The sequence below is a fragment of the Pan paniscus genome, chromosome 5, assembly GCF_029289425.2.
Source record: "Pan paniscus chromosome 5, NHGRI_mPanPan1-v2.0_pri, whole genome shotgun sequence".
Taxonomy (NCBI): domain Eukaryota; kingdom Metazoa; phylum Chordata; class Mammalia; order Primates; family Hominidae; genus Pan; species Pan paniscus.
This window is the reverse complement of record NC_073254.2, coordinates 70,929,841-70,951,870: the sequence shown is the minus strand read 5'-3', so window position 1 is coordinate 70,951,870 and position 22,030 is coordinate 70,929,841. Positions and strand designations below refer to the sequence as shown.

Genomic DNA, 22,030 nt, shown 5'->3' with positions numbered 1-22,030 from the left:
GCTCACTCTTCCAACCTCCCCTTCACTTTTTACTGCATAGACACTTTGGGCCCTCTCTCCCATACCCCCAAACATTTATCTTTCCTTACCCAGGCTTGTCTCTACTTTGTACTTTTTTATTCATGCTGCCATATTTCCTGGCATAGTTAATGCTATTTTAAATATTAACCTCCTTACCTTATTTGTTAGAACTTATTTTTGGTCAATCAGTATTGTTTCTATCTCTAGCAATACTGTCTCTCCCAATGCTATTCTCCATTAATAACATAATTATATCTAAATTTGGGAGAGTTATTTTTTGTATAATACAGTTTTTGAAGCATGAACTATCCTATAAAGTTGGCCCTCTGTATCCAGATATTCAAAAATAAAATGGTTAAAAATATTCAAAAATAAAATGGATGGTTGCATCTGTACTGAAGATATACATACTTTTTTCCTTGTCATTATTCCCTAAACAATACAGTATAACAACTGTTTACAACAATTTACATTGTATTAGGTATTATTAGTAATCTAGAGATGATATGAAGCATATGGGGAGGATGTACTTAGGTCATATGCAAATACTACATCATTTTATATCAGGGACTTGAGCATCATTGGATTTTATTATGCACGGTATCCTGGAACCAACTCCCCTTGGATTCCAAGGGATGACTGTACTTGTATTTTGAAGTACATATTAGAAAGTACTTTGTTTTCTATTTTGTCCCCTTTTCCTCCCCAATTAGTAGATGATTTTCACTGTGAATAAACCAATTGAAGTTTTTGTTTATTTGTTTAATTCTGGCAGTCAAACAAATGCCACCAGAGTTTTGTTTTCAGCCAATGCCAACAGTTAATTGAAGTCTTTATTTCTGCTGTAGGAATTCATGAAGAAACTGGAAGAAAAGAGAGCTGAACTAAATAAAGCCACCACTATGGGCGACACCGTTTTGGCTATCTGCCACCCCGACTCCATCACTACCATTAAGCACTGGATAACAATCATCCGGGCGAGGTTTGAGGAGGTCAGTGTGTCTCAGATAATCTTCAGAGTAGCAATAGCTTTGAGAGTTGAGGGGTGTGGGAAATTTCAGGAATGGCCATGGGAAAATGAGACCTCTACATAGAAAACGTTCTTTTAAATACGCTTCTTGTATGCATTACAATCTCTGAAATTCACTTTTCTTTAAAAGCTCAAAGAAATTTTGCAGCTATGTCCCTGGAAAATTAGAAGGCAAATATTTAGTACACTGTATAACATTTTGGCCTCCTTCCACATTGTTTCTGTTGAATAATCCAGCAGTTGGGTGGTGTTTCGGAGCAGTATATACTGGTGGAGTGAATTGGTATACATAAAGTGAATTAATTCTGTATTTAATATCTTAGCTTTTTTTTTTTTTTTTTCTTTTGACGGAGTCTCGATTTATTGCCCAGGCTGGAGTGCAGTAGCATGATCTCGGCTCACTGCAACCTCTGCCTCCTAGGTTCAAGCAGTTCCTCTGCCTCAGCCTCCCGAGTAGCTGGGATTACAGGCGCGTGCCACCATGCCCAGCTAATTTTTTTGTATTTTTAGTAGAGATGGTTTCACCAGGTTGGTCAGACTGATCTTGAACTGACCTCGTGATCCGCCCACCTCAGCCTCCCAAAGTGCTGGGATTACAGGCGTGAGCCACCGCGCCCTGCCAGTATCTTAGCTTTTTACATTTCTACTCTGTGCCACATGGAGTAAGCTTACCTGATCCTTCAGAGAATGCATATTTGAACTCAAATTAGAAAGCAAAAGGAAGCCTGAGTGATTGACATGCATCTTTAAATTCTGAAGATGATGAACATCATCGTGGGCTCTCATGTCCTCCTCAAGCCAGATCTTGATGCCACTAATGGAATCTAAAAAGACCAGAAGCATTATGGGTCTAGCTCAGGATGATCCTAATTTTCATTTAAAATTTATTTATTTTACATCACTGCAATTATTTTACTAAGTTGGAGGAAATTCAGAGAAATTTCTGTTTCTCTGACAGGTGCTGGCCTGGGCAAAGCAACATCAGCAGAGATTAGCAAGTGCTCTGGCTGGGCTTATTGCCAAACAGGAATTGTTGGAAGCTTTGCTGGCTTGGTTGCAATGGGCTGAAACTACACTTACTGATAAGGATAAAGAAGTCATCCCCCAGGAGATCGAAGAGGTGAAAGCACTCATTGCAGAACACCAGGTAAAATAAATATAATCCTAACTCCTGTTAACCATTATCTCAGATATTTTCTTTCTTTCACTGCTGTACTTCTCAAAACATTGCTTTGTTCTTGTTATTTTCACTTCTTCAGACTCCTCAGCTCCTTACAACTGTGTTTCCAATTCTGCAACTGCCCTAAAACCTCTCTTTACAGGAACCCTCTGTGACCTTTGCAAAACTTTCCTTCTTTGTCCTCTGTGGGGTTACACTCGTGGTATTGTCTCACGTTCACTCCTGCCCTCCCTTTTGCCTTCTAAATGTCAGATCTCCTTACTCCTTAGGTGTTATCCTCAGCTCTCTATTTCTCTCACTCTGTTCCCTCTTTTGGTGATCTCACCCACCTCCACCTCCCTGGCTTCAGTGGGTACAAGGTACCCACATTAAGGTATCCACATTAAATGTGGATGCATTATGTTCACATTGCATTAATCAAGCAAGGTTTGATTGCTCTGCATTTTTATGTCTGTGAAGATGACTGTCATCACTTGAAATACATCGTATGAAAAAGGGAACGTGTTGTCTTTCTTAGAAAAAGCAGCCTTCCTATATATCCTTCTTGTTTTAAACTCAAATGATGGGTGTCACACTCACTTTGATTTACTTGATTGCTCACAGTTTGTTTAATATGCATTTACAAAGAGAAATATTAAGTGTTAGCTCAGTTGGTTAAGCAATTAATGTTGCCATTATTGTGTGTGTGTGTGTGTGTGTGTGTGTGTGTGTGTGTGTGTGTGTGTGTGTTTTAAAAGCCTAATAAGACATCAATGTCTATAATGGCTCTAAGTGTACCACGTCATGTTCCCTGTGATCAGAGGTATTAGAGTTCTTCAGTGTGACAAATATTCCAGAAAGGTGTTACTTCACTTTTCCCTTTTGTCTGGGTCTCCTTTTCCCCATCACTTTTCACAGTCTGTGCCTTTCCACAGCCTTTGCTGCATATTCCAAATAGAGGGATACCTAGTAAATAATAATAATAAGCCCAAGGAGATGAGATAAGCAGTGGCAAGATAGTTAAACTTTTAAATACAATGGTAGTATACTTTAACCCAAATAGTTTTTACCACCCTTGGAATAGCCTATTTATGAATATTTTGATATGTTCACATTAAATGTGGATGTATTATGTCATAATATATCAAAGAGCCATCTTTTTTTTTTTTTTGAGAGGCAGGGTCTCACTCTGTTGCCCAGGCTGGAATGCAATGGCACAGTCATGGCTCACTGCAGCCTCAAGCTCCTAGGCTCAAGTGATCCTCCCACCTCAGCCTCCTGTGTAGCTGGGACTACAGGCACATGCCACCTGGCCTAATTTTTGAATTTTTTGTAGAGACAGGGTTTCACTGTGTTGCCTAATCAAAGCCATCTGAAATATTTCAAATATGTAGGTGAAATGTGCCACAGAAAAGTTCTTGGAAACATCCCAGCTACCTAGTTTGTTTGTAGACAGATGCTTACTAAAGATTCTTCTGAGGAGCTTGGAAACTTGAGTTTGGTTGATGCACAGACAGGTTATTTTATTCACATGACTTCTCCCATGTGTCCATGCAGGTTATTCAACTAAAACAAATTATTTTTATTTTCAATTTACTCTCTTTACAAGCATTAACATTTTATTTATTTATTTATTTATTTATTTTTGAGATGGAGCAGAATCTCACTCTGTTGCCTAGGCTGGAGTGCAGTGGCACAATCTCAGCTCACTGCAACCTCTGCCTCCCAGGTTCAAGCGATTCTCCTGCCTCAGCCTCCCAAGTAGCTGGGACTACAGGCGCGCACCACCATGCCTGGTTAATTTTTGTAATTTTAGTAGAAATGGGGTTTCACCATATTGGTCAGGCTGGTCTCAAACTCCTGACCTCAGGTGATCCACCTGCCTTGGCCTCCCAAAGTGCTGGGATTACAGGCATGAGCCACTGCACCTGGCCACATTTTATATTCTTTAGAAATTAGTAAATGCCTGCAGTATGATGGTTTAGATTTTTTTTACCCTCAAGATAAAGCATATGATTTATTCTTCTTCAGAAATAATAACATGGTTCTTTTATCCTTCTGCTTTTAGTTCATTTCTAAAGATGGTTTTCTGTAGTAACTCTTATTTGATTGACATCATTTCTTTCATTTCAGACCTTCATGGAGGAAATGACCAGAAAACAGCCTGATGTTGATAAAGTAACGAAGACCTATAAGAGGAGAGCTGCTGATCCTTCCTCATTACAATCCCATATTCCAGTCTTGGATAAGGGACGAGCAGGAAGTAAGCAGTGATCAATTTCTTTAAAATGTCAATAAATAAGGGAGCTAATTTTCTTTTATATTGAATTATTTGAAATTTGGGGGCAATTGGTGATTTTACGTGAGCACTTGATATCATGAAATACTTTCTAGAAGGAATACATGTGCTCAAGTATTGTAGAAACTTATTTAAAAATAAAGAAAAAATATACCCAGGTTTCTATACGTAACTTTATTGTCTTGAAGTGTATCTTTCATATTAGCTAGAAGAAAATTGAAAAAATTTACAGTAAGAATGGAAATCATCACACCCTTTGCATGGTCTCATTTGTCTTCCATTATATATATAACATTAAAGCTGAACATAACAAAAATGACCATGACGTGGATAATCTTCATGACTTAGTTGTTCATTGGTGACCAGCAATCTGATAGCTTTTGCCCATGTTCATGTGACTTCAGGCTCTATATACTTCTTGAGCTACTTTAACAACATGACATGACATTAAAAACAATCATAGTTAGCTTGGAGAAGATTTAAAAAGAAACACAATTTGTGTTATATGTTTTATGCGTTTCTGAATAGAAATGCATTTTGCGTATTACTTAATTTTTTAATTAAAAAGAAATGATGTCGGAGCTGTTGTAATTACTTACTACACAAGGAGACAAAGTAAACTATTAAGAGCCCTATAGCCAGACTCCTTGGCTGTCTCCAACACTTACCAAACTGAGAAACATAACCCTGGACAAGTTACTTAAACTCATTCTGAACCTCAGTTTCCTCATCTGTAGAAGGGTATAATTATAACTTCAATGGACTGCAGTGAGAATTAAATGAGCTAGTACATACAAAATGCTTAACCTACTTCCAGGCATATAGTTAAATGCTCAAGTATTTGTTGTACTATAAATCCTAGCTGGGACACTTAACATTCTATATGACCCTAGGCTAGTAATTTTTCTAGGCCGTATTTAGCCATTTAGTAAGATGAGAAAAATTTGTTAAGGTCATTGTTTTGTGAAGTTGTTGAGACTTGTGGAAAACAGCCAGAAAGCAGGAGGAAAGTTTAGTAAGGCAGTAAACTTGGGTTTGAGACTATGCACAGGAAACATGCAATCTCAGTGGAAAATGGACGTGGGCGAAGGCTGGGGTCTCATACACATGCTGCCATATTTTATTGGCATTTGTGAAGTGTCTTGCTTTGACTCTTGTGACTGCCCAGCGTCTGCTGCCCTCATCTGCTCTCCCTTTCTGCCTTATTCTCTAGGAAGGACAGCTGGGTTTGATGTAAGTCATTGTAAGGTAGTCTCACTGGCCTGGGAGATTTCCTTTAACAAAGTGGAGGATCACAGCATGCTTCGTTGTCATTGAAATGGCATGAATTTTAAGCTGGAAGATGTTTTAAGCATAATTTATTGAGAGAGGTTTCCAGTATTTAAATGCCCCTGTCCAGAGATATTTCTTTAAATTGCATGAACAGTGTGTGATCCTTAATAAGGAAAACAGATTTGGGCCTTGACATTATACATCATCTAAATTAGGATACTTTTACTTGCATAAACACGTAGTTAAGTTGATGCAGTCTTAGCTAGAAGCAAAAAAGGTCAAGCCTTAACACATTTCAGCACCCTGGAAACTGCCATCCTAACCGAAGTTATATCTTCACAGGAAAACGCTTTCCAGCATCAAGCTTGTATCCCTCTGGGTCACAGACACAAATTGAAACCAAAAATCCTAGGGTAAACTTACTGGTGAGCAAATGGCAGCAAGTCTGGCTCCTGGCGTTGGAAAGAAGGAGGAAACTCAATGATGCCTTGGACAGACTAGAGGAGGTTTGGAAATTCATACCCTCAAAACCACGTTGTCATTTACCCTCATTCCTCATAATACATTGCCATTGCCAAAATCTTGGTATTTTTTAACTTTTCTGATAATAAGCAAACTCTTGCTATTTGAGTACATTTTTAAATTTCCAAAATAAATACCACAAGTATGTGTGATTTTGTGAAGCATTGATATATGGGATTTGGATTTAGGGAATCAATAAAGTAAAAAAAATTATTATGTTTTAACAATCAGAAGCTGATTCCTTAAGAATAAAATCTAACTTGACATAATGTTTGCTGGTGATGCTGCCTGGAAAATATAATCATTTATATTTCAGATCTTTTGATTGTGTGTATTTGATTACCTAAGATTTCAAGTTTTAGATTCTGCAATTGGGAAATTTTTAGAAGCCCTGGGGAGTTAAGAGAGTGGCTAATAGTGCAGAGGGAGAGAGAGAGCGAAGGGTTAGGTAAGTGCTGTTGAGCTGGACCTGCTAACCCAGTGAGCATGACTAGTGGTGGTACTTAGAGCCAGACCACCTTTATGACTTTGGCATTAATCAGAAATTTACAGCTTAAGTTTTTAGGAATTTTATTTGTAAAGAAAAATCAGTGACAGCAATGGAATACATTTTAAAGGCAAAATGTTTCTAAGTCCCCTTTGCAAAATCATACCTCTTTTTGAAATGGGAAGGATATGTGTACTACCTAGAGAATCATTTCAAAAGTTATTCATATAGTATAGTCTACAATTTTAGTGCAGCATTAACTCAACCAAAATACTTTTTGTCCTTTTCAGCTGAGGGAATTTGCTAACTTTGATTTTGATATCTGGCGCAAAAAATACATGCGATGGATGAATCACAAGAAATCTCGAGTGATGGACTTCTTCAGGAGAATTGATAAAGACCAGGATGGGAAAATAACGCGGCAGGAATTTATTGATGGAATTCTTTCCTCAAGTAAGTTCCAAGACAGATGACTATAACTGATACAATTTTTAAAGGAAATAAGCACATTTTAAAAGTGTGGGTCCAGTAAACTTGTGTTACAATAAAGCATTGTCTTATAAGTTGCCTAGGAAGTCACGACCCTTAAAAAAATGTTTTTTTTTGGTAAAATTTGTGGCTCTGGAGTCAGGAACACTCACTAACTGTGTGATCACAGATATGTTGTTCCCTCACTCCACTGAGGCTGAGAACTTGTTAGAATAATAAAGTTAATAATATATGATTCTTAAGGTGTTTTCTGTGTGTGTGTGTGTGTGTGTATGTGTGTGTGTTGCCTGGCATATGTGTAATAGGAAGTCAATAAATTCAAGTCCCTTTTTCATTCTAATTCACATTCTGATCTAACTTTGTCATTAGTAGAAAATTAGAACTCTATAAAACTTAAGATACTTATCACCTTTTTGTTTGATGGCCCAATCATTTGTATGTGATTTCCCTGACAGATGTTACTAGATGTCATTCTTAAGGTAAATTTCATATAATTTATTCTTTGACTAGCAATTGACCCATATAAAATTGCCAGTGTTAAGCATTTTCAACCTAAAAAAACAGCATTTTATATGATTCACCTAAATAGTAAAGATAAATTAAGATTATATATAGCTCTTCATTTGCTGTGATGTAAATCAGTTTTTTAAAAAAGGATTTTAATATATTTGATCACTGATGATTTAACCAACCACACTGAGATTAAAATTTGCAATTGAGAATGTCTTGAGAAAGAACTAACAAGTCACTACTTACCATTGTTTTCAAAATTTTAGAGTTTCCAACCAGTCGCTTGGAGATGAGCGCAGTTGCAGACATCTTTGACAGAGATGGCGATGGATATATTGACTACTATGAATTTGTAGCAGCCCTTCACCCAAATAAGGATGCATATAAACCTATCACAGATGCCGACAAAATCGAAGATGAGGTACTCATTATCTTCCCATTGCGTACAACACTGATAGTATGTTCTGCCACGATATCATGCACAATTCATACAACCATTTTATTTTCACTCTAATTGTTGTGTCAAAGTTTTAAGGATTGTACTATGTAATATTGACATTAAAGTAAATATTTCATCATTGTTTTTGGCAGGTGACAAGGCAGGTAGCTAAGTGTAAATGTGCAAAGCGATTTCAAGTTGAGCAGATTGGTGATAATAAATACAGGGTAAGTTTTCAAAGTAATGTTGTAGTTCCTTTAAAGGACATAAATTGAAATCTGTATACAATTTGATCTCCATTGTTTTCCAGGAGTCTTATTTATTTATTTTTTTACCTCATATCAAAATTTAGTGGTATATGAAACTCTTACATTTAACATTTTAATTTGTATAACGGTAGCCTGCATTTTGCATATTAGGAAATATCTTTGACATCTACATCATGCACATTACCTTTAAAAAAAAATTCACAAGAAAATACTCAAATCTCATATATTTAGGTTGCTTCATATTATTTTATATTTTGTTATGATTAGAGGTAAGTTTTCAGATTTCAAACAAGAAAGCTACTCTAATCCAGAACCACAAAGTTAAAAATATGGACTCATTTTAATAAATATGAAAAAAGAGGATAATGTCTTCTCCACTTGTGCAGTAATTTTTGCTTTTATTCAAAATCTCAATTAACTCGGTTCACTCTCTTCAAAACAGAAGAACAGTGTGACTTCATTACTCTTTCTCTATTTGTTTTTTTTTTCTTTTTCAGAACATCTCTTATATGTAGTAGCTAGATAGGAAATGTGCTGAGTTTCCCCAATACAGTGTGCTACTTCTAAATGAAATATTATTTTTCTTTTTATACTTAAAAAATAATCATCAATGTATTCAAAATTTAAACTTAAATTTGAAATCCTAAGATTTTCAAAAATATGTGTACAGAAAATAGTCTGATTATTTGGTTTGAAATTGGGACAACTGGGTGCCTGCACATCTCTAAACTAGATACTACATCCAGAAGCACAGAGTGTGAGTATGTGTGTATGTTCTAGAGTCATACAGAAAGTTTCCTGTTGAACTAATTGTGTCTTTCTTCCATTTTTCGTTTTTATCAGTTCTTCCTGGGAAATCAGGTATAAACCAGTGGAATGTATTCTCAAGTTCCTGATGATTTTTTTTTAACTTTAATTCATAGTCATTAAAGCTTGCCATGGCCAATCTTTCCCATGCTGTCTCCCTAGCTACTACATTGTTGGTTGGCGTGGTGTTTCTGTAAGCGCTATAAGGGTCCTTGATCCAGGATTCCTTTTTGCCTTGTGTCTCTCAGATGAGGAGATTACTTTTAAGCAAACCAGATAATGAATTGTAGCTTGGCTTGCTACAGTGTTACGAATGCAATTTTTAATTCCCATTTTTTATAATATGAGCATATATTTTATGCTAGTACTCATTGGAACACAAATTTGATTCTCCACACATCTCTGTGTTAGGCTCATTGATGTTTAACTGTTTAGGACATATGGTCTACAGTAGCTGAGAAGGATCAGCCTCAGGCAGTGACACAGGAAGACAGAGAGCCAAGAGGTCTCCTTGGCACTCAGCCACAAGTAACAAGTTCTCTCCAAAGAAGCTATTTGCCATTTGTTCAAAATCACCAATTTTGGGGCTTGGCATCTCTGAGTAGAAATGTTAACTCAGTAGGCTTTAAGTAATATTCCTTTTGAGGAAAGTTATCGCTATAATATATGCAGAATCTTAAAGTCACATTTTATGCCATCTTGATCGAATGTTTATATTATTGGCACTTAAGTCAATATAAAATGTTTATGTTGACATTTAAGTCAGTATAACCTGTGTAGTGGCACTACATCATGATCAGAATTTTGAAACTAAAGAGATACTCTGTTTTGATTTAAACATGTTCATGAAGCTTTTATTTTATTTTATTTTTTTTACTTTGGAAAGAACCATGCTATCTATAGTATCTGACCATATTACATTAGATATGACTCTGCCACTCCATTTTAAAGCCATATTACATCTCAAGCTTCAAATTATCTATTACCTTTATTTATTGCAAGCAAATAATTTATTTAAAATAGAAATAGTTACTTTGAATAGATTTTTAAAACTTCCATTAGTTATACTATAATACTGAAATGTTACTTTTCCATTCTTGCTATTTTCGGAGTCAGCAAATGGGAGAGCATCTTTTATTTGCAGAGAGAATGAGAGAAATACCTCAAAAGGTTTTACTCACTGAAAGCACAGTCAGCAACATTAGTCTATTTTCTCTTGTCTTGTGATTTGGTTACTGGGAAAATTTAGAGAAATTCTGAAGACGATGTTAGTTGTCTGGAGAATGCCTAATTAAAACAGAAAATTATTTATATTCATTACACTTGAAATATCATCTCTATAAGGAACTTTTAGTTATTTCCTTATAACTTTTGTTTTGAGTATAATCTTGAACCAAAATCATCTAGTCCCATTATCTGGTTCCTTAAGGGTAATTTTCTTTAAATCCCCTCCTTTCCCTTTGCTTATTAGCGGCACCAATTTTTTTCTAACAAAATAAATTTACACTTTTATTTTTAAATTTTAATTAACATTTCAGGAAGAATTATAGGAAAGTTTAAGTCTCAATGTTTAAGGAAAAAAGATTTAGAAATAGTGGTTTTTAAAAGTTTGATGGAAAAACACATGGGTTCCTGCTGGTGCATTTTACATGCTTTCTAGGTCCTTCTGAGTTTTAGGATCCTGAGGGATTTGGTTGGTATTGTTTTTGGGTTTTCTTCTTGAAACTCAGTATTAAAACACTGAAAAGTAGCAGATTTTTTTCTACTTAGAGTTTTCTGTTTATCCATCATGAGCCCAAATAAAGTCACAATTGTATGTTACCTGCTTTACAAAGTAGCCATTTATGTTTAATTGACTGTTCATTTTGCTTTCTTGTCTGCTGGGATGACAACCGTGAAATTCAGTCTGGTAGTTTTTATGAGTTGGACATGAACCTATTAGAAATGATTTAAAGTAAAATCATTTCTCACAGGCTTTCAGAACATAAACCTGTGATCAGAAACCTGGAATCTAGAAATTTATTCAGGACTTGCAGAATTTGTAGCATATCTACATTATTGGAGATCTATTGAAAGGGCAAGAAAAAGATGATTGCCTGTTAGTATCAACAGTTATGGTACAGACAACTATGAGAGAAACCTTTTAGATTTGGCAGCTGTATCATTAATAATGTGTCATTGGCTATTCTAATATTACAGTAATCTAAAATGGCATATTAATCCAGCCTTTAACAAATTGGTTTACCAGATCATTAGGGATGCAGAAATTTTAGTTGACTGTGAAATTTATATGAGTCATACTCATTTACTTTATTCTTTTTAAGTGAAAACTGCCCTTACAGAAAAGAAAATGAGTTTATAAAGATTTCTCACAGAGTTCAGTGGAAAACGGTTTTACTGTAAGAGAGAGTTTAATGAAGAAGAATAAAAGCTTATTAAATTTTTCTTAGAATCATTTTATTTTGGATAAGCCCTGGGCAAGTGGGCCAGTGCTTACTTTCATGGCTATGTTTAATTCCTAGAAACATTTTTAAATTACTGCCTTACTAATATTGTTTCTGTCATAAGAAAGAAAAATAATTTTTAGACCAAAGCTTTGGTAGTATACTTGATAACCTTTGTAATCTTTTTTTTTTTCAAACTGTTTCCTTTGGGCTAAATCAGCATGCAGCCGTCTAACACAAATCATTACAAACTCCCTTTTCTGAGATTTTACTAATCGCTATGAACTAAGCAAGAAATTAAAGTCGGTTGCTTTAGCTACTGCAAATTGCACATCATCCTGTAGTTTAGAATTATTATTGACAACTAGAGGTTCTTTCTTTCTTCACTGAACAGTTTGGAGACTCCCAGCAACTGCGACTGGTCCGGATCCTGCGGAGTACTGTGATGGTTCGTGTTGGAGGTGGATGGATGGCACTTGATGAGTTCTTAGTGAAAAATGATCCTTGCAGGGGTAAGGAGATGCTTATCATGATAACATCATGAAAGTATTTCAATTTTATATTATATCCAGCACCAAAACATACTGGGCATAATTTTGGTCATTTATTCCAATAGTGAATGTTTCACATTGGTCTGTCAGCCTAAAGTTCCCAAAGAACCTGTGGCAGTCATGTAAACCATGTTCTTCTCATTTTTTTTCTTTCTTTTTTTTTTTTTTTTTTTACTTTTTCTGGATAAATATGGTGGGCGGGAAATACTAGAATCCATTTTCTTTAGGAGACTTTTACATCTACGATTTTCCAAACAATTATACCAACCAAGGAAAGGATTTTGTCTGTTATGATATAGCAAAGTAAGAGAAAAGAAAATTGAGGTGATGAAGACTGAAAATACTGGATAGTAAAAGTTTAAAGGTCAAAGTTTTTATGAAATGAAGAGCAGGTGAGGAAAGCCATAATTAAAAAATTTTTAAATAATAATCCAATGCTAACTTGACCCTTTGAAGTTGCAGATTAGAACATTAAAAATATAAACATATAATACTATAGCTGTCTACATATCTTCCAGCCCAAGTCCTAAGTTAGCTTTTAATTTTTCTGTTTTGAGATCCTTCTGTCAGTTTTTAAGTTCTTAACCAATTTACATTACACGTGGTCATTTGATTGCAATTTCTAATTAGGTACCAATTACTCAGTAGGCCCATTTTTCTTCCCCCCCAAGAAAAAAACAATAAAATTGTTATAATTTTCTTTTACCTGTGAGCTCACTGTAATCCTTTTTAGCAAACAACAAATGTTCACGTCAGTGCTGTCTCCTTCAGCTACCAAGTGGGATCCCAGGTTTCCTCCTGTAGGGCCTCTTGGTTTTGGTGATGGTGTCACCATCTGGTACACATAGACATATCAGTCAACAGGCTTCTCTGCCAAGGCCACCATGGATTGTTATACAATCATATGCAGTAGCCCTGCTCTCTCCTGGCCAAAGACACACCTGTGAGAGAAGTAAAACAAGAACAAAAGCTCCTGTTTGTTTTATATTTTGAAAATAATGTAGCCTAAGGTGAAATGCAACTCCATTTATGAAGAAATCAGAATACATAGTGTTCTGTTGGGTTGCTTAGGAAGGTTAGCATGGCTGTGGCACAGTCTTCCAAATACATTTTTCTTATTGAGCCAATCCCTTGAGTGCTTCTTTTCCTGATGCGACTTTTCTTCTAAAATGTGTGCTAAAGGCCGGATGTGAGCACCCTTTGCATATTCAACTACTGTACTTTGTTTTCTTCTTCTGCTAACAGTATTCTTTAATGTGATTGGTATCCTGTGTCATTTTTTCTAGTTCATCATCATGGGAGTAAAATGTTACGTTCGGAATCAAACTCTTCAATTACTACTACTCAGCCTACTATAGGTTGGCAACCTCTCTCTTTGCCTCTCCCCTCTTTCCTTTTCTCTTTCCTACTTTTCCATTCTTGCTTCAGTCATTTGTTTTAAAATAACATGCTTCATCCATCGCGTATGGCTTAACTCATATCCAGCTGAGCTGGTGCTTCCAAATTTAAATTCTGAAAATTTGATGACTTTGGTTGTGTTACACATGCAGGTGTTATAAGTGATCAAACACATGCTAACACGTTGCTCACCGGGTTCTTGTGGAGTGTTCTCCGTGTGCGTATGTGTTTGTATGAGTGCTGCATCACTGACTACCTCACAGATCCTTGGGTCTGGTGTTTGTTATTGCATGTTGGTAAAACAGTTTTTCAAGGCATAAAATAAAAATACTAGCTGCCTCATTTAAGTGAAAAATCCAGAAGTTTATATGTTGTCATCATGACTAACAAGCCATCAATCATTCTGTGTAATTATATTCTTTAATTTATCCCAATGTTGAAATACTGGCATTCTCTTTACCTCAATAGTACATGCAAAAGACACAGTCCCTGCCTTACTGGTCTGTCTTCTCAGTGTGATGAGAGGGTAATGAAACCATGTGGGCATCTGTAGCTGGTGGATTAATGATATTTTAGCATGAGCTTTCCATTTTCATGCTGACACTTTCTTTAATAGTGGTTATTCTTGCTGGTGTCTAGTGTTAGAATAAGCACACTTTATTTTTTCCTCCCCAAACTCACCTGTATCCAAAAGGAATGCATTGTAAAGGAATGCATTTAACTTTTTGTTATGCTGAGTTGGAGTTGGCATGGCAAAAAGATGTTCTTGAAATTCTCAACGTGATCTCTGGTGCCAGGTGGCTGTTCTTCCCATTAACGATTGAGCGCCTCTTCTTTTCCGTCTTTTCTTTGTGTGCATTGTTGTGTGTGTGTAACCCAGCCAAAGGAAGGACAAACATGGAACTGCGTGAGAAGTTCATTTTAGCAGATGGTGCCAGCCAGGGTATGGCTGCTTTCCGACCCCGAGGCCGAAGATCCCGGCCATCATCACGAGGCGCTTCCCCCAACAGATCCACTTCTGTGTCCAGTCAGGCTGCGCAGGCGGCCTCCCCACAGGTCCCTGCCACCACCACACCCAAGGTAAGACTCAGGATGAAGACTTTTCCTCCACCTTTGCAATCAATGTCCCAAGTAGACTTTTGAATGTTCTATTTAGGGCCCTAGAATTTGTAGGACCAGCTATCTCCATTTGTGCACCTTCTCATACTGTGGGAAATACAGGAATTTTTTTTTGAATATATGCTTTTGCCTAGTGGCCCACATAGAGATGATCTATTTAGGAAGCCTTTGTGATCTTCCAGATTGATTTTTCTTTTTACAGCTTCATTCATTTTTTTGGTGTGTATGATTTGCCATTGGATCTTTCCACTTATTTTAAATTATTATTCTTACTGTGAAATGTGACTCTTTGCTATGAATATCTCTTTCTGTGGCTTTGTTTTTTTTTATCTGCTATCCTTTTCATTTGATTTGCCATTGTTCCATACAGATTCTCCATCCTTTAACACGCAATTATGGTAAACCATGGTTGACAAACAGCAAAATGTCAACTCCTTGTAAAGCAGCAGAGTGCTCAGACTTTCCCGTGCCATCTGCAGAGGTATTGTAAGGCCCCAGAGTCCAGTCTTAACATTCTCCTTTAACTGAAGCTATCACCCACTAACATTGTTGCACCACTCCCTAAATATATGTACTTTGCTAACCCTGTGTGTTTTTATACACTTCTATAAAATAAGTATCAACCCAGCAGTTCTTGGAAGATGTGAGAATAAGGGGTTAACAGAAAAGATAGTCTGCAGCTCTTTAAACAGTGTCAATTTGACCCAGTCACTCCTGCAGACTACCTCCTTTTTGTTCTCATTCGTACTTAGTTCCACTGTTATCTCTTGGGAGAGTAACATAGAGTAGGTTATAGCCAGACTTAAGTAGAATTTCTTTTAAAGCTACTAAATATACTAGATATAATATGGGCAAGAAGTGCAACACATTCCCTTCAAATGGGAGTAAAAGGCAGTATGATTTGCAAGAGCATCACTGAAAAGAATGTTTACTGAATGTTCACTGTGGGCATGGTCCTTCTGAATGTCTGTTACATTTATACCTGCCGCAAAACTTTGGGCAGGTGTGACGTAAGCTCTCAGTATCAGTGCAGGGGGGTCAGAGGGGTAGGCTTAGGTATGCGGAAAGTTATTTGTCATTTTCAACAGGTAATAAATGTATGGGTTTTTTTTAAGATTTTAATAACTAATTTAAGCATGCTCTAACTTTTTAATACGGCATGATATATGGGGAGAAGATATTTAGGTGATATAAAATTTGCCAAGATGAACTCATGTATCAGGTCATTTACATTCAATTGAAAATCAGCTGTATATCTTTTTAAGAAATTTCACTGTGAAACAACAGACATAGGTACAAAATAATCAGATATTTTATTAGAATCCCAATAATTAGTGGGGAAAAATCCCTAAATACCTTTTCTTGAAATTGAAGAAGGTATTTCACCTTAATGATAAAGGACGTAACTTAAAGGCCAGGATCCTCAAATAAAAGTAATATAATAACTTTTAAAAGCCCTCTTATGCTTTTCAAAACACTTTCTTGTCTGTTACTTAATCCTCACGTTAATAATAAGTGACAGGCAGAGAAAAAAATGTGTTACCTTCATGACTCCATGGAAATCTCATTGCTGAGAAGTGGGAGAATTGGAACAAAAACAAGCCATTCTTTAGCGTTTCCTCATTTCTTCCTCCTCATTTTCCCAAGCCCCTCATTTCCACCCCTTCCCACCAACTGGGTGATGTTAGTATTATATATTACCTCTAGAGATGTGTGTCAATTATTATGGATCTATTATAGCAAAAACAGAGAAAGACTCAAACAACCTCAAGGGACATATTAACATTTGCTTTAAATATTGAAGGCTATGATGCTATGTTCAAAAATTTTTTTAAGTGGAAACTCTCTCAAAGTCTAAGTAGTTATTTTGACTAGTGCAAAACTGTGTTTCATTTCAAATAACCTGATGAAACAAAAAACCAAAAAACAACATGTTTCTATGGGAGGGACTGTGAAATAAAATCAAAACAATCAAGGCATTCTGAGAAGAATGATTTTGGTCTTTCACGGTTATGAATTCTGCCACCTTGAGTGGTATGTTTCATAATTTGTGGGTTCTCACTCCCTCGTGTTGTTGAGATTCTGTTTAAGTTAGGAATTTAGCTAGATCAGCATTGTCAGATCTTGGGCAAATCATGTGCCTCCTCAGGCTCTGATTTTTCACATTTTCAAGGTTATGATTAGGTGAGTGTGAGGATTAATTGTGGTTATGTGTGTAAAAGTATTTTGAAAACTTGAACATTCTATGTATACAAATCACATATAGATACTACACTTAAGTATATCTATAGTATACACATATGTAGATAAATGAATATTAATATTAATATGAGTAACTCATGTATCAGATGATTATAACATTTTAAGCTAATAAAGGGAAAATCAGTTGTTTAAAAATATACATGTAATTTGTTTCAATGCATTTCCTCCAAATAGTTCTCTGGCTGTGTTTTCATTGAGGAATATTATATTACATTCCCTATGTTCCTCAAGATACTTGTTTATTTTTTTTTAACTTTGGGAGAATTTTTTAAATGTTGTGATCTGGAAAAGGTGCAATGATTGTATAATAAAATCTCATACTTATGATTGTTGTAGACATTCTCTACAAACTCATATAAAGATTGTAAAAAAAAACTTCTCCAAATGTTGCCTATGTATTTTGTCTGTAAAGGCTGTAGAAGTGATAGAGCCAGGACATGAAGTGATGTGGTAGCAAGTTATTTAAAAATCACTTTTTTTCTTTTTGCAGTTAAGTTTATTTAAATGATGTCTGTATCCATTATTTATTTACTTATCATTCTGTCTCTATCTCTTCCTGGCTCCATAAAAGCAATGGAGGCAGCAGAATATCCAGGCACAGTTTTTCTCTGCTCCATGCCCCCTCTACTCATGCAGTCACTATCTTTTTAGCAATACACCATTAACTCTGGAATATTCCCTGACAGTCTGAAAGATACTAACATACTCACCATTTATTTCTCCTTGCCATCACTTTTATGCTCAGTTTTGGGGGTCTCCATTTTGTTTTCTCTTCAACCATGAATTCATATTGTTTAGAAAGTTTCTTTGAATTCTGAGAGAGAATGAGAAATTAGAAGAGAAAATCAAGTGAGAACCCCATGCCTTATTTAATTGAAGAGTTTCTCCCCCTCCACCTCCTAAAGAGGAATAGTAGAGAGTTTCCACCCATATGTAAAGAAGTGGTGTCAGTGGAATATCATGGTACAGGAGCAATATTTTGAAATGTCTTGTTGCTGGTTAAATACAGGGAACGCCAATACAAGGAAGCAAGCTTCGACTTCCAGGATATTTATCAGGGAAAGGCTTCCACTCTGGGGAGGACAGTGGCTTGATAACAACTGCAGCTGCCAGAGTCCGAACACAGTTTGCTGGTGAGTGTGGTGCCTTTCTTTTTTCAATGGCTTTTGCAGCATGGTCATCTGAGGATTAAAGTCCCTTTTCCTCCTCGTTGGGGAAGAAATTACAAATTGACCCTGAGGTAGTCTTAAAATGATATGTAGCCCCAGTCCTCCAAAAGTTGGGGATAAAGTGAGTCATGGGTGCAAGTGTCTAAAAGTGTCCAAGAAAGATGAAAGAATTACTGTACAACAGAAGAAAATATACAGTGGTATTCTACCCCTTCAAGCTGAAAGATTTTGGCTCTTCTGCCAGCTCAGAGATTGCACAGGGCCCTGTTTTGGGGTGGTTGGAAGAACCCAGCCACACTGAGCCTCACACCAGTGTAGCTCACATTGCTTCACAAAATAATGAACCTACTAATCTCTGGGTTCTGAGCTCAGCAAGCAAGAAGCCTCTTTAAAGTTTCCAATCTCATCTGTTGAATTCCTACATTCTTGGAGTTACCTATTCTTGGGCAAGACTTAAACCTGTCTTGTTTGTTCTATGTTTGCATCACACGCATCCCTGGAGGCATAATTTAAACTTTAGAAAGCACAATCTTAAAGGATAGGTATATTCCTTATGTCTGTTTGCAATAAATGGAATCCTGTTTTAAGTAGGGGAAGCCGAAACTTACCTTGTAGTTGGAAATCTAGCCTTTTCTATATTATGTCTACTTAGAGTAAGCCTGCATACCCTTGTGTAATAGAGAAAGGCTGTGAATCCACAACTGTTTTCTGAGTGCCGACTACACACCAGGAAAAAAAGTTAAGATTAAAGGTGGCATCGGGTTTCAAAAATTAGTTGCAGATGGACCCAATAATAAGGGTGAGCTGTCTCTACCTTCTTTCCTCAGATTCCAAGAAGACTCCCAGCCGACCAGGAAGTCGAGCTGGAAGCAAAGCTGGTAGCAGGGCCAGCAGCCGCCGAGGCAGTGATGCATCAGACTTTGACATTTCAGAAATCCAGTCCGTGTGCTCAGATGTGGAAACTGTCCCCCAGACACACAGACCTACACCCCGAGCAGGTTCTCGGCCATCCACAGCGAAGCCTTCAAAAATCCCCACGCCTCAGAGGAAATCACCTGCCAGCAAATTGGACAAGTCCTCAAAGAGATAGTGCAATTGGTTCTACCAAGGCCCTTCCTTGAGCATTTATTATTTAAGTTTGAACGATGTAAAATATGGTGTAGAAATTCTTGTGAAATATTGCAAGAGGCGAGTTTAAAATTCTGCAGATGGCCTTATTTGTGTATTTGTCTTTTTATTTTATCTGTATAATTTTTTTTGTCAGATATTCTGGGGTTAAAGTCACATCATATGTGAGGAGGAAAAGTTTAACATGAACTAACATTTCTGCACTGTAACGTGCAGGGCACACACTAAACTCAGTTACTGTACCTACAGGTAAGTCTACATCCTCTCTGACAGCCACAGCACTACATCAATCCCTGACATTAGGGATACCTCATGACATTTTCCTGTTTTTATGGAAACTCTGAGAAGCTGAATGATACATGCAGGGGATATTTTTTGAGATGATTTAAATGTAAACCAAAAGATGGAAGACAAAAAGACAAACACACCCACACGCAGTCTTTGCAGTATCTGACAGAGAACTCACAGGAAGTTACTTCAAGCACTTGCCAGTACTATGATATTCAAGTACCTTGCAGCATTTCTGTGCCATTGCTTTCAATGAGGCCAGAGGCATCCTGGATATTAGACCTATTATACTGTAAGAATATAAGTATAAAGTGCATTCATATACATGTGAGGTTTTCTTTTGCTTGAGTGGACAGTAGCACCTGTATCATTGAACTCATTTTGTATCAGAGCAATTTTGCTTGCAGAAAGCTATGAAATAAAACACGTCCCTTAACTGCATTGCTATGGAATTAATTTTTTTCCCCAGGGAAAACTAGTGTATTTTTTTATGAGCAATATCAATTTGGAGTGACCAAAAGATACTTAAAAATGGGTTTATTTTGATTTCTCATCTGAAATAATCATGTTCTGGTATTATATCTATCTATATTTAATAAATATATACATTTTAATTTATTATGTATACTCACATACTATAGAAAGATATTAGTATGCATTTAATAAAACATATTCACTTGAATATATGGAATACCTGATTATTTAAAGTGAACTTTTTCTATTATTTGTTTTAAATAAAGGTTATATGTATGATATATGTTTACTAAGAAACAAATAGGGTAAATTTGGGGGACATCAAAAACAGGGAGTTATAATAATGTTAACCACTCATTCAACAAATATTTCTAATAAGTATTAGCCATGCACCAGCCATTGTAAGTGACATGAGACTATAAGGTTCCTGCCCTCCCCTCTTCAAGAGGGAATCAGTTAATAAAATCACTAAAAAGCAAGGGATGTGTGGCAGGATTACAGATTTAATTAAGGTAATATAGTAGTATTCTTCTGGCCTCTGTACATTTAAAAGTCAAATTGTAAAATTTTCCTAAATATGAAAATAGTATCAGATATCCTCAGAAGGATGGCAGATTGTTACTTTAGGTATAAGGGTCCCAACATTCTGCATAACTTTGTGAATTTGCTTTAGCAAGTGTTGTTGATGGTGTTCAGATTCAAGGGAACAGTATTATATTTTTCCTTCTTGGCCTTTTTAGTGGAGGCCAACACTGAAGAGCCTGGAGTTTCTATTGGCATAAATTAGGTGCCATTTTTAAGCAATAGTAATCCCTTCTTTGTTCAGGCATGGGTCTCAGGTGGGAGCCCTTGATGAGAAGGGGAATTCTAACCTATGAGATCACATGCTATTTAGTTCATGCATTTGATTATTAACATGTCATCTTAGAAGGCAATTGAAATTGTTTTTATTCCTTTAGTGCTTTGCATATGATCACATTTCCACTTCAAAGACAAATTTAAGGCAATGATTTTTATCTCAGTCTGTTTCTATGCTACCCCTCTGAAAGAGCTAGGGATTTTTCTTTTTAAGTAGTAAAATAAGCTTTTTGAAAAAGATAAGTGGTTTAAAATAAGAGAAGTCTTAAGGAACTGCTCCCAGTTGTCAGTATTTGCCCCAGGTGAGCTTTTCAAACTTTGACATGATGCCTGCTCATTTCTTTCCTCTTGTGCTAATAGTCCTAGAGCCTCAGGCTGACTTCTCTAGTGTCCTGTAAGTTTCAGTTAATGTAACAGAAACCTCTTCCCCACCCTACACACATTCCTTCTCTTTTCTTTTTCTCTTTCTCTTTTTTTCGTTTTTTTTTTTTCTTTAAAAAAAAAAACACTAGAGTGAATCTCGACTCTAAAAATCTTATTTGGAAAAATTGAATCTTAAGCATTAGGGAAGTTGAATCGTGGACTTTTTCTGTTTTAAAAATCAAAGCTCCTAATTCTCATGTACTGCTACCTTCTTTGGAAATAGTGGACTGTCCTCTTTGACATCCGTGCAGAAGTAGATGGGCCTGGCCAAGTCTCGGATATAGGTGGGAGAGTTTGGGAAGTGCCCCCATGGCTGTCCAGGATTGACCTGTAAAATGAAAAGGAGGGGGAGGAGAAGAAAGGATCTTGTTTCCTTTTTTGGATCATTTTAAAAGTTGCTTTCTGTATTTGTAGTAAGGGAAATTGTAATGAGATACAGTTATCTATTCCTTTTTGACAAGGTGCTTTGAAATGTGTGTTTTTATTGTTAAATGGTGATCTGATACCACCAAACAGTACATTTGCCATGCCTGCTTGTCTGTGTATGTCTGATGCCACTGCCACTGGGGTCCCACAAAGAAGGCAAAGACACTTGAGCTTTGTCTTTTAGTA

General features: G+C 36.4%; 1 protein-coding gene across 14 annotated transcripts in view; it reads left to right on the top strand.

Annotated features, from left to right (window-relative positions):
• Nucleotides 1–20,345, top strand: part of DST (dystonin) — a 494,203-nt gene extending 473,858 nt beyond the window's left edge. For 6 of the 14 annotated variants that reach the window (XM_063604922.1, XM_024929291.4, XM_034962264.3 and 3 more), the window contains 14 exons: nt 870–1,013; nt 2,010–2,198; nt 4,344–4,473; nt 6,124–6,287; nt 7,081–7,243; nt 8,056–8,210; nt 8,381–8,455; nt 9,341–9,358; nt 12,143–12,260; nt 13,586–13,657; nt 14,578–14,777; nt 15,187–15,297; nt 18,088–18,211; nt 19,075–20,345. In XM_063604922.1, the coding sequence (XP_063460992.1) occupies nt 870–1,013; nt 2,010–2,198; nt 4,344–4,473; nt 6,124–6,287; nt 7,081–7,243; nt 8,056–8,210; nt 8,381–8,455; nt 9,341–9,358; nt 12,143–12,260; nt 13,586–13,657; nt 14,578–14,777; nt 15,187–15,297; nt 18,088–18,211; nt 19,075–19,337 (1,926 nt within the window). In that variant the 3' untranslated portion in view covers nt 19,338–20,345. The remainder of the gene's footprint in view (nt 1–869; nt 1,014–2,009; nt 2,199–4,343; nt 4,474–6,123; nt 6,288–7,080; nt 7,244–8,055; nt 8,211–8,380; nt 8,456–9,340; nt 9,359–12,142; nt 12,261–13,585; nt 13,658–14,577; nt 14,778–15,186; nt 15,298–18,087; nt 18,212–19,074) is intronic. The other 8 variants (XM_024929292.4, XM_008954352.4, XM_034962265.3 and 5 more) reach the window with 2 other exon arrangements.
• The last annotated feature ends 1,685 nt before the right edge of the window (nt 20,346–22,030 follow it).